Source organism: Excalfactoria chinensis, chromosome 19 (genome assembly GCF_039878825.1).
Source record: "Excalfactoria chinensis isolate bCotChi1 chromosome 19, bCotChi1.hap2, whole genome shotgun sequence".
In the NCBI taxonomy this organism is placed as follows: domain Eukaryota; kingdom Metazoa; phylum Chordata; class Aves; order Galliformes; family Phasianidae; genus Excalfactoria; species Excalfactoria chinensis.
Window position 1 is genome coordinate 4,654,291 of NC_092843.1, and position 13,196 is coordinate 4,667,486.

At 58.6% G+C, this 13,196-nt stretch overlaps 1 protein-coding gene across 1 annotated transcript; it reads right to left on the minus strand.

Moving 5' to 3' along the window:
- Window positions 1–13: 13 nt before the first annotated feature.
- BLTP2 (bridge-like lipid transfer protein family member 2) lies at window positions 14–12,922 on the minus strand. The gene is made up of 39 exons (XM_072353254.1): window positions 12,763–12,922; window positions 11,861–11,990; window positions 11,580–11,626; window positions 11,206–11,368; window positions 11,010–11,128; window positions 10,851–10,911; window positions 10,453–10,633; window positions 10,189–10,312; window positions 9,682–9,806; window positions 9,529–9,596; window positions 9,287–9,435; window positions 8,948–9,066; window positions 8,592–8,755; window positions 8,206–8,470; window positions 7,875–8,080; window positions 6,645–7,740; window positions 6,208–6,399; window positions 5,925–6,127; window positions 5,728–5,846; window positions 5,431–5,651; window positions 5,125–5,315; window positions 4,952–5,051; window positions 4,676–4,878; window positions 4,243–4,537; window positions 3,978–4,135; window positions 3,673–3,879; window positions 3,500–3,599; window positions 3,139–3,321; window positions 2,887–3,008; window positions 2,651–2,806; window positions 2,454–2,575; window positions 2,194–2,374; window positions 2,025–2,111; window positions 1,824–1,934; window positions 1,612–1,747; window positions 1,235–1,359; window positions 848–949; window positions 639–773; window positions 14–510 (listed from the first exon to the last, which is right to left on the minus strand). The coding sequence occupies exons 1-39, from the start codon at window positions 12,849–12,851 to the stop codon at window positions 328–330; spliced, it is 6,738 nt and encodes a 2,245-aa protein (XP_072209355.1). The 5' UTR covers window positions 12,852–12,922; the 3' UTR covers window positions 14–327.
- Window positions 12,923–13,196: the final 274 nt, after the last annotated feature.

Genomic DNA, 13,196 nt, shown 5'->3' on the forward strand with positions numbered 1-13,196 from the left:
CCTTGGGACTGAGGCTGTTCCAAATTAAAAACTCTTATTTAAACTCTCTCCTGTTCCCCTTTCTCCCAGCCTGCTGCTTCACCGGGCCCTGGGGCCGGCACCCGCGCAGCAGGGAGGCGGGATGCCAGAGGGACCTTTGGCACAGGGGGGGGGGCTGCACCCCACAAAGCGGCCCCGCAGCATGGCTGCAACCCAGACCCCACAGCAATGGGGTTGCCCTCCGCCTTGGGCATCAGCAGCACAGTCCCCCCACTGCTATAGGGCTGCCCCTTTGGTATGGGGAGCACGGGGGACCCCAGTCCCTTCCCGGCCTGCCGGGTGCTGCCATCATTTGCGCCTGCCGAAGATGGACTTCTTGCTGGGGTTCTTCTCTCCCACGCTCAGCCCGATGAGCAGCCGTGCCTTCTCGTCCTCCTCCTGCTGCTGGATGGTCCCATCCGATTTGTTCTCCAGCTTCCCCCGTGTCTCCGCACCCGCTGCAGGCTTCAGGCGCAGCTTCTCTTTGATCACCTGCAGAGGGAGAGAGGGCTCAGCATCAGGGGGCTGCACCCAGCACCCTTGGCTTCAGGCTAGGGCAAGTCTGGCCCCATAGAGGCTTGGTCCCCATAGAGAGGGGGGATAGCACTGTCCCCACGTACCTGTGCCACCAAGGCCTTGCGGCTGTCCCTCTTCACCGCCATGGCAAAGTCCAGCCACGTCCAGGTGTTGTTGTGGTACTCCAGGCACGGCAGCACCAGGTTCAGGTCGCCCCAGTCCACGCTGTTCTTCTCACCCTGAGCAGAGGACAGGGGGGTCAGGCTGGGTGTCACACTGCCCCCCACACCCTCACGTCCCGCTGGCCACTCACCTTGTAGCTGACACAGAGCGGCACCTGCGGGATCTTGATGTAGATGAAGGAGTTGTTCATGGCTGCACGCTCCTTCATCTTGTCGATGTCATCCACAGGATGCTGGGAACAGAGGTGGGAACAGAAGGTGAGGACAGGGGACAGAGCCAGGAAGCAGTGGGAAGAGCAAAGCCGGGCACCAGGCCATAGCATTGCTTCAGCAAGGAGCAGCAGGAGCTGCTCTGGTGCCGGGGATGCTGCAGGGATCATAGCAAGGTGCAGTGCAGGGATGGGAAGGATGCATATGCACATAGTGGGAGGGAGCAGGGGATAAGAAGGAAGCAAGGGCAAGATACTGCGTTCACAGCAGGGCTCTCCCTACTCCTCCCACAGGGCAGCAGCACTTACCTCGGGTGCTTTTCGGAATGATCTCCTGACTCCTGAGGTGCGATTCAGTCCCTGAGTGACCCCCTTCCCTGGGCCCAGTGAGTCGTCAGCCCCAATCAGCTGCCGTGGCTTCACCACGGGTATCCCTGGGAAGGGGAAAGAAGGAGGCTATGGTTGGGGTCCAGCTGGGGATCAGCCATGACCCAGATCCCCTCTGGCTTTGCTGCTGTCCCCAATAGCCCCCCTGCCCACCCAGGAGATCCCAATTCCTGTTCCTCAATGTATCCCACCAGCAGCTCCCCAAAGCCATCCCAACACATGGCCAGAGCTGCTCAGGGAAGTCACTCAGGTGGCAGGAGGATGATCACACACAGCCACAACTCTCCCACCCCGCTCACCTGTTGTCACCAGCTTGGATTTGTCTTCCTCATCCCCCACCTCCTCCTCCTCCACGTTGCGTCCGGGGAAGAAGAAACCCATCATCCTATGGAAGAACTGGTGGGTGAGTTGGATGGTGAGAGGGACCACGTTCACCTGCAGGGAGAGAGATGTGTCAGAGCTGGCTGAACGCTGCCCCATGTCCTGCCAGCTCCCAGCACAGCCCCAGCACCTCAAAGTGCTCCTTGATGGAGATGCCTCCCACAGGTGGCCGGACTTTGCTGAAGATCCTCAGTGCCAGCTGGCGGCCGGACTGGCAGGAGCTCTGGGGACGCAGCACCACCTGCAGGGAGGAAAGCGGGTGACTGGAGCGAGGCCAGCCACAGGGCCGGGTCACCAAATGATCCCCAGGGTGCAGAGCTGCTCCCCTTGCCTTGTACACAGCGTTGGGCAGGAGGTTGTTCATCGTGACCCAGCCCAGCTCCAGCAGATGCTCAGCAGTATCATCAGACTTGTTGACCTGCACACAAAGAATCATTAACCCCACACCTCCAGGCCCCCAAACAGGGGCTGCAGGGCCACCGACCAGCTCAGCTCAGTACCTTGCTATAGAGGAAGCGCTGCAGCTCCAGCTCAGCTATTCCCAGCTGCCCATCCTCCTCTGTCAGGCGCCAGCGTGCCTGGGCAAAGTAGAACTCAGTCCTCCGTGCCACACTCACGTCCTCCGGCTGCTTTCGCAGCTCCATCTTGTTGGCTCGCTGCAGCTGGAAGTCCTTGAAGCACCTGCAGCAGATAGGGAAGTGCTGGGAAGGAGGAGCCCTACAGGGAGAACAACACTATGGAATCCAGAGATGGCCCATACCTGATCAGGATGTTCAGCTCCTCGCTCTCCAGCTGCAGGTCAGCTTTCTCCTGGCTCAGCTGCTGCTGTAGCTTGTGGTTGAGGTCAAGCAGGTTCTCGTTTTTGCTGTCATCCTGCAGGGACTGGAAGACAGACAGACCTCAGCACCCTCCAACCCAAGGCAGGGATCCCAGGTCCCACCCAGAACACGGGCTCACCTTCACGTTGGAGTACATCTGCTTCTCCAGCTGCCGGATCTGTGCGACGTGCTGCCTCACAGCTTCCTGTAGGTGTAAGATACTGCTGCGTTGCTCCTCAGGGTTGCTGGAGATTTCCAACTGGAAGCGCACCCTCTGCTTCTTCTCACTGTGCTCCTAGACACAAGGATAGAGGGAAGTGAGGGGATGCCCTGGGTGCAGACAAGTGACAAGGGGACTTGCAGCTTCGTGAGTACCTTGCGTTTGGGCTCCACGTGCAGCAGAAGGTTGTTAACTATGTCAAGGATCATGGCATACTGTGCAGGGTTTGTGGAGATCTCCAGGTCATGGTGGATGAGTGTGAATGTGTCCACAGCTCCTATAGGGACACAAGGACACGTGGGGTCCTTCTGATCTCAGCAGGTACAAGATGGACCACCCCTAGACTCAGCAGATACATGTGGGTCAGCCCAGAGCTCTGCTGAGACACACTGTGTGCATGTACCCACCCTCCTGCTTCTTCAGCAGATCCTCCTTCTCCTGGTTAGCAGGAGTCTCGGGGGGCTTTATCTGTGTGGCCAGCTCAGGGTCAATGTCATGGCTGTAGCTGATATAGTACATCCGGCAGCTGCAGCGAGAAATGATCCTCTGCACCTGCTGGGTCTGCTGGGTTTCTGAAGGTTGGTTCCAGTCTGGGGACAGACGGGAATGGGGTCTGAAGTTAAAAGGTCACACCAGAGACCTCCCAAGCACAGGGAGGTCTTGGAAGCACTTGGAGCTTTGCTCTTGGAGCCATCTCTGCTTTGTCAACCTCAGGGTTCCATGTGAGCAGAGTTGGGGTAGCATGGTGCCCAGCTCCTCAAGCCATACCTGTGGTGGTGCTGACCATGCCCCCAACTGCCTGCCCGCTCTCCATCAGTTCCTGCACTGAGTCCAGGCTCCGCTGCCGATGCTCCTCAATATTCTTCACCTAGGAACACAAAGATGCATTGGTGGCTGTCCTCCTTGCAGCTCACCCACCATGTCCAACCCCAGCCACTCACCTCCAGCCAGAGCTGCCCATGCTCCCTCTCTGTGGGGCTGCTTTCTGTTGTAGCAAAGTACTGCATGCCATCCAGCAAGCACGTCCAAGATGTCTTCTGCTTCAGTGTGTCCCCATACCAGGCAGGGTGGTGCTGGCACTGCAGCAGTTGAGCCTTTGCAGCAGACACAATCACGCAGCCTTCTGTCTCTGCACCACGCAGCACCATCTGTGGGATAAAAAAAGAGACCATAGGGGGTCAGGACCAGCCATGGCCCCTCTGGTCACAAGGCCACAGGGGAGCAGAGGCTGCCCAGGGGCTGGTACCTGGCAGTTGACCAGCTCAATGAGGCAGTTGCGGTTGTAGATGTCATCAGTCTGGCAGGCAGCGATGCCACACAGCTGCTCGCTAGCTCCTGATTCCTCCTCTGTGAAGACCACAAACTTATCTGTCTCTTCAATGAGCTTCTGCAACATGTAGGCTCCTGGGGAAGGAGAAAAAAACCAAGGTTGAGGGTATGAAGGCTGGAGAAGCTCTGTGCAAACATGTGCTGCCAGCCTGCTGCAGGTTTTCACTCCCTGTCACACTCACCCCCAGAGGAAGCTCTCTCAGGTCGGCCGCTGGTGATGGGAGCAGTCACTTTAGCAGGGACAGAGTGAGCAGAGAGTGGGCCTCGCTTCAGCTTCTTGGCTTGCAGTTGTGTGTCAATCTTCAGCCCCTTCAGAGCCTCGGTGGACAGATTGCGCTTGAGCACAGCCGCTTTCTTGTAGCCATCATACAGCCCAAAGGCAATGTCCCGGTTCGTGGTGGTCCAGGATGCTCGCAGGTCCACCAGATGCAACTGGTGTGTGTGGAAACCATCATCCCCATCCCGCAAAGGGAGCTCCTGGGCACAAGGGTCAGAGCCTCAGCACAGCAAAGCCACAACCAGCCTCTACCCTCCCACACTGTGCCCAAAGATGCAGGTCCCCTTATTTCAGGGGGATGCCACCAGGCCAGCACAGCTCGGTTGTTGCAGCAGTACCTCCTCAGCCGTGCGGTTGCTGTGCCGCTGGTACGTGAGGGAAGACAGGCTCAGTAGATGAGTTTTCTTCACCAGAGTATCCAGCCGGTGGTCAGCGTTCTCATCGCAGGTGGAGGCCATAAGGTGCACGGTGACCTGACTCAGATCACTCACCATCTGTGTGATGCTCCACTCAGAAATGAGGCGTCGCATCACCGTGCCGGCTGGAGAACAGGGAAAGGCATCAGCCAGGACCCTACTCTGCCCTGAGGCACTGCCAGCAGAGCCCAAACTCACCTTGTGGGATCAGCCGCTGCGTGCCACGAGTAAAGATGTGTCCCTGGCAGCACTCCACCTGGATCCCCCGCTGCTGGGCAAAGGAGGCCCAGTAATGCACCTGTAAGGGAGAAGATATCAGGTGCTAAGAGCTGGGCAGAAAAGGAGATAAACACCCGCAACCCTGGACTTGCCTGCAGCTGGGGGAAGAGCGCAGTGTAAGACAGCTGCTTGTAATGCTGCCCCAACTTCTTCTTACTGGGCTTCATGTTGTTGAAGAGCTTCCCACGGCAGATGGGGCGTGTTACGCTGGTCCACGTGGCCCAAAAGTTCTGCATCCAGCGGAGTGTGCTGCTGTAGAGCAGGATCCGGGGCTGGGAGTGCTCTGAGAATACACCCACCATCAGCCAATGCCACAACAACACCCAATGCAGGATTGATAAGGATCAGTAAAACCATCCCCCTTGCCCTGGAGGGATCCCTGGGGTGCTGTCACCTACCCTCACTGGGCCGTGTCAGGTCCATCCGGATGGAGAGGTTGAGGTTCTCGGAGCGGAAGGCACGGTAGGAGTCGTACTGCTGCCCCACTGGCACCTCGGGCAGGAACTCAGGGGAGCGCAGCACCACGCCATGGTGGTCGTGGGGGTTCCCATGGCACAGCCACTGCAGGTCCAGCGTCATGCACAGGTCGGGCAGGTGCAGGAAGCAGCAGTCATCGTACCTGAATGGGGAAAGAGGTCCCCAGTTAGCCCCCCAAGCACCATTTGCAGCCTCCAAACTACAAGGCCCACACTCACTTGGAGGCTGTTCGAACATTGATGTCTAGGTTGCCCTTGAAGACAAACTGCCCGGGCTTCCAGTGGAAGGAGAGGTGGCTCCACTCCCAGTGCATGTTCTCTGTGGTGTTGTAGGGGTCCTGCAAACAAAGCATGGGAAGATGAAGGTGTCACATAGCCCCCCACCACACTCTGCTCCTGACCCCAGCAGCACTCACCTCAGTGGCCAGCTGGTGCAGGTTGGCCTGATCAATGTCCATGTGCCAGTCCCCATGGAACAGGAGGCGGCTCTTATCCCACCAAGGTAACGGGGCACTGGGGTCCTCTGAGGGCTTGGTGAGCAGATCCACACACTGTCCAATCAGAGTCCAGGCCGGATCCCAGCATGGCCCCCACACAATGGTGTACTGTGAGATCTCAGCTGGGAACAAAGGGATTGGCTCAGCCCTTTGCCTGTCCCCATCCCAGCAGAGCCCCCCCCACAGCCCCTCTAGCTCTTACAGTGGAAGTCATGGTAGAACTTCAGGGGAGGCATGTTCCTCTCCACCGTCGCATCCCCCCAGGGCAGTCCCAGCTTCAGGACCTGGCGGCGTCTGGAGCAGGCCTGGCCACACTGCTCAGCTCCGATCAGCCGACCTGAGAGCTGCCAGTTCCGGATCTCAAAGAGGTAACGTGGGTAGTCACGGATCCGCACTGCAGGGCAGAGCGAGGGCTGGTGGATGAGGCAGCAAAGAACACTGCTCTGATCCCTTCACTTTAGGCTACAGCAGCAGCCACCACCCCACTGTGCCTTTTCTGCATCCCACTCCCTTGCATCTTCAAAAATCATTTGCTATTCTTTGGCCACACAGCATGCAGAACCAGTAGATCCATCCTAAAAGCCCTAAAGGACCATGCAGACACCGTGCTGTCCTCTAAGGACACAAGAGATCACTCACCAAAGAAGCTTCCGACGCTGCCTTTCATCATGCGGCACCACTGGGTGACCATCTCCAGCCCCTCAGGGGGGAACGGGCTGACACTATCAATGTCCCTCATCTGCTCCACGACGCGTTCGGTGCCATGGAAGGACTCGTCGGCCATGGCCACCAGCTCCAGGTGGGCCAAGGTCCAGGTGAGGAGAGCCCTCCGCATGGGTGTGTTGGCATAGAGACGCCGCGAGCGCTGGATGTAGATCTCAATGTTTTTCTTCTCCAGTGAGGCATAGAGCTCCTCGATCTTACGGGCAGGCAGCAGCTCCCCGTGCTGTTTGCGCAGCGCAGCCACCTTGGCATCCAGCAGCTGCAAACGCTTGGCACTCTCTTTGCTCTCATCCTTCATCAGCTCGTAATTGTCCCGTAACTTGACCTCAAAGACGTCGTCCAGGAAGACCCAGGAGAAGTGTGTCACTTTGAGCAGGAGGTCGGGAGGCAGAGCCGTGCTGACAGGGCGCCCACGTCGGTGCAGACCTTTCAACCACTTCTGCACACCCACGGCCGCATCCAGTGTGCGGGAGAAGTCGTACTGGTAAGGGAACTCAATGGTCACACTGGCAAAGGAGAAGGCCCAGCCGCGGTTGCGAAGTGTGTGCAGGGTGGGGAAGGCGCAACGGTGCAAGATGACCTCCTCCAGCTCTGGCAGCAGCTTCACCTCCACCTCCTTGAAGCTGAAGATGCTGTGTCCATCAAAGCCTGCTGCCAGCTCAGGGCAGTAGCCGTGCAGGGCACCGCCGTGCCAGCTCACAGAGGTCCGTTCGGCAGCCAGGCTGATGTAGTTGGCCTCAGAAACAAAGGCGGTGACCTTGGCAGAGCTCAGCTCCAGCGACAGGGACAGGAGTCTTTTGGGAGGAGCCCCGTCTGGCTGCAGGGGTTCTAATTTCTCACTAAGAGTGGCCATGGGGGATGTTGGGCTCTCCGGGGACAGGAAGGGAGGTGTTCCATGGCCAAGGGCACTCCTCAAGGCTTCGAGGCACTGCAGGGTGGCCAGGGTGTGATGGTACAGGTGCATGTGGTCAGGTGGGCTCCACAGCACTGCCAGCCCCTCACCACACTGCACCTACAGCAGAGAGAGCAAGCAGCAAGTCACTGCCACGTCCACCTCTCCATCACCTTTCAGGGCTGGCCAGCCCTCTCACTGCCCCATACATCCCAGTATAGGATAAAAAACAGAGGCTCAAGGCCCACATTTACCTCCAGGGAGCGGATGCTGCTGTGGTAGGTGATGGAGAGCATGGAGAGGTTGGCTATAGGGTTGGGGATGGCGGGAGCTTTGCAGCACGGCTGCATCTTCTCTGTAATGCTCTTCACCAAGGCCAGCACCATGCCCTGCACACTGACTGTGCAGCTCTCAGCGCTCCCCAGGACAGTCAATGTATCCAGCCGCAGCTCCAGGGCACCTAGAGGAACAGTACATCAGTGCTGAGGGCATGGTGAAGACAATCCATAGCATTCCAGGCTCTAACAGTGAAGCTGTTCCAGGACAGTAATGTGGGATCACTCTGGATGCCACAACTACACTTACCCACTACAGCTGAGAGCGTGAAAAGATTTACATCCTCCACCTTCAGATCCACCTTCCAGAGCAGTATCCAGGGCTCACTCTGGGCAGAAGATAGCTGCTCGGCAAGCTCAGCTCCACTGGGCTGCGGGCAGAACAGGGGCAGGACCCTGGCCAGGCACTCGGTGCAGGTGTCTGACGACTCCACTTGTAGCCCCCGAATGGTGCAGTCCAAGAAAAGCGTGTCTGACTGGGCACTAGACATGCCCAAAGGCTGGTTGTAGCTGCCCTGCAGGACAAACAGGCTGATCACTTTCAAGATGCAAGATGCCCCAGTGCCACTATGTGTCTTGCCTGGAGCTGTGAATAGGCAGTATCTCCCACAAAACCCCCCTCAACTCGCCACTCACCTGCAGGTTGAAGGAGTCAAGGATGAGGGCTTCTCCCCACACGTGCATGTTGGGGGGGTGGGGGGCACGCTGGATGTGAGAGTCATTGCCCACACGCCAGCAGAGGTGATCCACAGCCAGCACAGCTCGCTGGTGCACACTCTGGGGACGCAGGTGCTGGTAGTCTGCAGGCACAGAAGGTGAGACACTCAAACACAACCAGGCAGCTGTCCAGCCCCTAGCTGGACACAGACACAGTAGAGCTTTTCCCATTCCCATGCCATAGGCTCAGGATGATGACCATCCCCAGTATTTCTCCAGCAGAGCCACCAACCCCACAAGAAGAGCTTATCAAGCACCCTGGAGCCAGCCCTTACCTGCAGAGATGGAGTTGAAGCCCAAGGCAAAGGGTGGAGTATCCCCCAGTTGCACCGACACATTGACGTTGGACAGTGAGGCACTCAGTATGATGGGCGCTATGATTTGGGGATAGCTCCTATGCAAGACAAGCAGGGATGGGGAATTACAGGGGTCCTGTGTGCCAAGGAACAGGCTCGGAGGGAAACCCTCCCTGCAGGGCTCACCCTCCACACCAGCCTCCCTGACCCACAGGCTGTGTGCAGGGCAGAGAAGGTGCTGTATGCCCAGATACCCTGCCAGAAAGCAGCAGGTAAGTGGGAACAAGCTGCAAAACCAGCAGCTGAGGCTGAGTTTACCTTCCCTTGTGCCCTTGGCTGGGGACAGGTGCTGAGTGGTGCCTGTGTTCCTGTGCCAACAGGCCCAGCCAGTGAGAAAACTCTTGGTGGCGGTAGTGGATGATGCAGGTGTTGAGCAGCACAGCAGCTGAGAGGTCAATGGCTGTGACCTAGAGCAGGGAGAGCACAGGGTGGCAGCAAGCTCATGCCTGGAGTCAAACCAGTCCCCCCAGGGGAGAGGAGCATGCCCAGCATCTGCTCACCTGCACACTGGTCTTCAAGGAGTTGAGGCACACGATGCGCTGGCGGCTCTGGGACAGGAGAAGGCCATCTGGGGAGGGAGAGGAGAAGGAATGAGGGGTGCTGGAGGGAAGTGGCAGCAGTCTTGCACCACGAGTGCTCTCCTGGCTACTTGCCCTCCAGATGGAGGTCTACACTCATTTGGTCCAGGTCTGAGGTGGGCGTAAAGTTGCGCAGCGGGATCTGCTCCTCTTCACGCTGATATAGAAACTGCAGCAGCTTCAGGCTCCAGGTGAGGTGCCTAGGAGAAGCAGAGGGTCGGGTTACTGCCAGGAAAGACCTGTGCCATAACATCCTCAATCTCCTACATCTCCCATCCCAGCTGACAGCATGCTGTCATAGACAAAGTACAACCCAGAATGCACCTGCAGCCCAGCACAGCACACTCATTACACCAATAGAGGATCCCATCATGCTGTCGTGCCAGAGAACCAGATTCCCTGCCTACCTTGTTCCCCAAGAGCCCACAGCCACAGGCTGCTCTCAGTTCTTCCCCCTGGGATTTTCTCTCTGCAGTCAGGCAGAGCAAGGGACAAGTAGGAAGTGGCACAGCTATTCCCAGGACCACGTCCCCTGCAGTGATCATGGCTAGTACAACCACCTCTTCCATCTGGCCTCCTTACCTCTTCTGGCTGTTCATAGACAGCACCACGCTGGTGCTCTCCAGCTTCACCTCTACCCTCCTGGGGATGAGCTGCAGCGTGTCCCTGCTCAGCAGGGATGGGGATTTCAGGGACTCTGCTGAGTCTAGAGCAGGAAACATAGAGTCACAGGAAGGCTCTTGCCCAGACTCCCACTCTCTGCACTTGGCAGCAATGATAGCACAACCAAATCCCTCTGGCTGCAGTGGAAGTGAGGGGGCTGCCAGCCTTGTTCATGTCCCTGACCTGGGCTGGGCTGAGAGGCTCTGGCTGTCACACGGTGCAACAACGGGCTGCAGAAAAGCCCCTCGTGCAGCTCTGCCTGCAGGGTCCGGACACTCAGCTTGACGCCCACCAGCCGCCGCTTGCTGCTGATCTCCAGTGAGATGGAGAGTGCCAGGGCCAGCTCTGCCAGGCACGTGTCATCCTATATAGGGACATGGGCAAGGAGCACACCAGGAATCACCCAGTTCTCTGCTGACGGAGGCTGCAGGTAATGCACTGGGCAGAGCATGCAGCTGAGAGCCTTGCAGGGCATTCAGCATCACCCAGCCTCAACAAAACACGGGAACAGGTCCTGGGGTGTCTCATAGAGCTGCTGCCCAGGCCCAGCGCACTGAATTTCTCCCTTCCCCAGTACTCACCAGCTGGCTGCTCCGGAGCACTTTGCTGTTGACCTTTGTCAGGTTCACCTCACAGTTCAGGCTGGGGAGAGCAGAGAGCAGACTGAGGCTGCAGGCCCTGCAAAACCAAGCCCCTTCCCTCCCTTTTTGGTGGGATACAGGGCATGAATACAGCATTACCTCTTCCCATCACCATTGAAGAGAAGACGTGTCTTGCTGGCCTGAATGTGCCAGAGAGACTCTGAGGTGGCCACATGTAGAACCATGATGTTGATGGAGTCCATGTGGATGGAAAAGAGCTGGTGGAAGGTGGTATGGTGAGGGCTACGCAAGAGCAGCACGGCCTGCAACACCCTCTCACGGAGCCAGAGCTCACCTGGCTAAGAAGTCGCAGCAGGGATGGTTTAAGGGCCAGGTCTGCTCTGTTCTTGCCATCATCAGCTTCTTTGGGAGCCTCAGGGAAGGATGGTTGGAGCCCATGGCTCTTCTGCAGATCTGTGCGGATTCGCACCTCACCAAAACACAGCTCAAAGTAGCGCCTGCAGGAGAACAAGCACAAGCAACCTTTACAAGAGCCTGCACATCCAGCCCCAGGGGTGCCTCCATGAGACACCCAAAGGGGAATGATTCTCTCCAGCAGAGAAAGCCACAGGAAATGGGCACCACAGAAAGGTGCGGAGGCAGTCAGCAGGACCAGGGGTGAGCCAGACCCCCCCAGGAGAGCAGAGGAGTTGGGACACAGATACATACGGGAGCTCCCGGCTCAGTTTACTGGAGATCCAGATGTTGTCAATTTCCTGCAAGAACATAAAAGCAGGCGAGTGAAAAAATAACAGTGCTCACCCCAATGCTTTCATTCAGCTCCCGTTGCCCTACATCATGTGGGGAGCACTCAAACCCCCCCAAGGGAGAAAGGGCTGCAGCCCTGGGGCTGTGTGACAGCAGCTTGGCTGCAGAGACTTGCTGCCAGCCTGAAAAGGATGGCGTCCATCCCACCCTCACCCAGTTGTGACCCCTCCACAGGTACCCACCACTGTCTGCTGCTCCTGCTGGAACTTGAGGCTGATGTTCTGTGCCCAGAAGAAGCCAAAGGAGCCGATCTTCAGCTCCGCCTGCAGCTTCTGCCGGCACCAGGTGATGGCCAGGCGGCAGGCCAGCCACCTGTGGGCACATGCAAAGGGACAGGGTCAACCTCTGCTGTCCTGGGCCACACACCTTCTCCCTTCCTACCACCTGCACTGCTCTAGAGACCCTCACATCTGTGGGTCCATCAGCCCTGTGCTCCAACGCCACCTTTCTCTTCACATCCAGCCCCATAAGATCCCCCCCAAAACCACAAAAAACCCCATATCCGGCTGCATCCCCCTCACACAACACCTTCCACCTTTGACATTTCCCTCCAAGCTCCACAATATCCCTGAACTACGGGAGCAACCCAAAGCCCTACCACCCCCCATAGCCTTGAAGCTCCATTTTGACTTCCCCATCACCCCACACCCATCTCTGCGAGATCCCTTGATTCCTATAAGCCCTGACAGCCCCCACCCCAACTCCCTGCAATCCCCTTCAGCCTGACACCTCTCCCTCAGCCCCGACACTACCCCAGCCAGCCCTGTGGGCCTTCAGAGATCCCTATGGGCCCCCCTACACCCCTGCCACCCCACATCCACCGTCACCTACACCCTACACTCGCACCTACAGAGCACTCCATGCAACATCCCCGCACCTATAGTCCCCTCTACACCCCACATCCCCACCTACAGACTCCTCTACACCCCTCACTGCCACTTACACCCCCTGACACCCCCCACCCAGACCCACAGCCCCCCTTCTCTACGCCCCCCAACCCCGCCTTACAGTCGCCCCCCCACACTCCCACCACCTCCTTCCTTGCCCCTCCCCCGGCCCCAGCGGCCCGCCCCCAGGCCCTGACCGCGCCAGCAGCCCGGCGAGCAGCAAGACGAGCCCGAGGCCGAGCAGGGCGGCGGGCAGCGGTAGGGGCAGACCCGGCGGCAGCAGCATGGCGGCCCCCAGGGCCCGGCCGCCGCCGTCCGCTCAGCGGGGGCAGAGCCGCCTGCCGGGCCTGGCGTGACGGTTGGCAGCCGGAGGGGCGGGATCAACGCGGAGTTTTGGCGGTAGCGCCCCCTAGCGGCTCGGGGTGGTACTGCACCGCTCTGCGGGGCGATGGGAACGAGCATCCCCAACCCGTGAGCCCGGGTAGAGGGGAGGGGGATCGGATCCCCGAGGAGGAACCACCACCACCCCCCGGCCCAGGGGAGATGGAGATGAATAATAAATAAATAAAGGTTACAGCTGGCGAGTGTGAGTGCTGCTCTGGGGAGCAGGGAGCTGCTGTGTGTCCAGGCT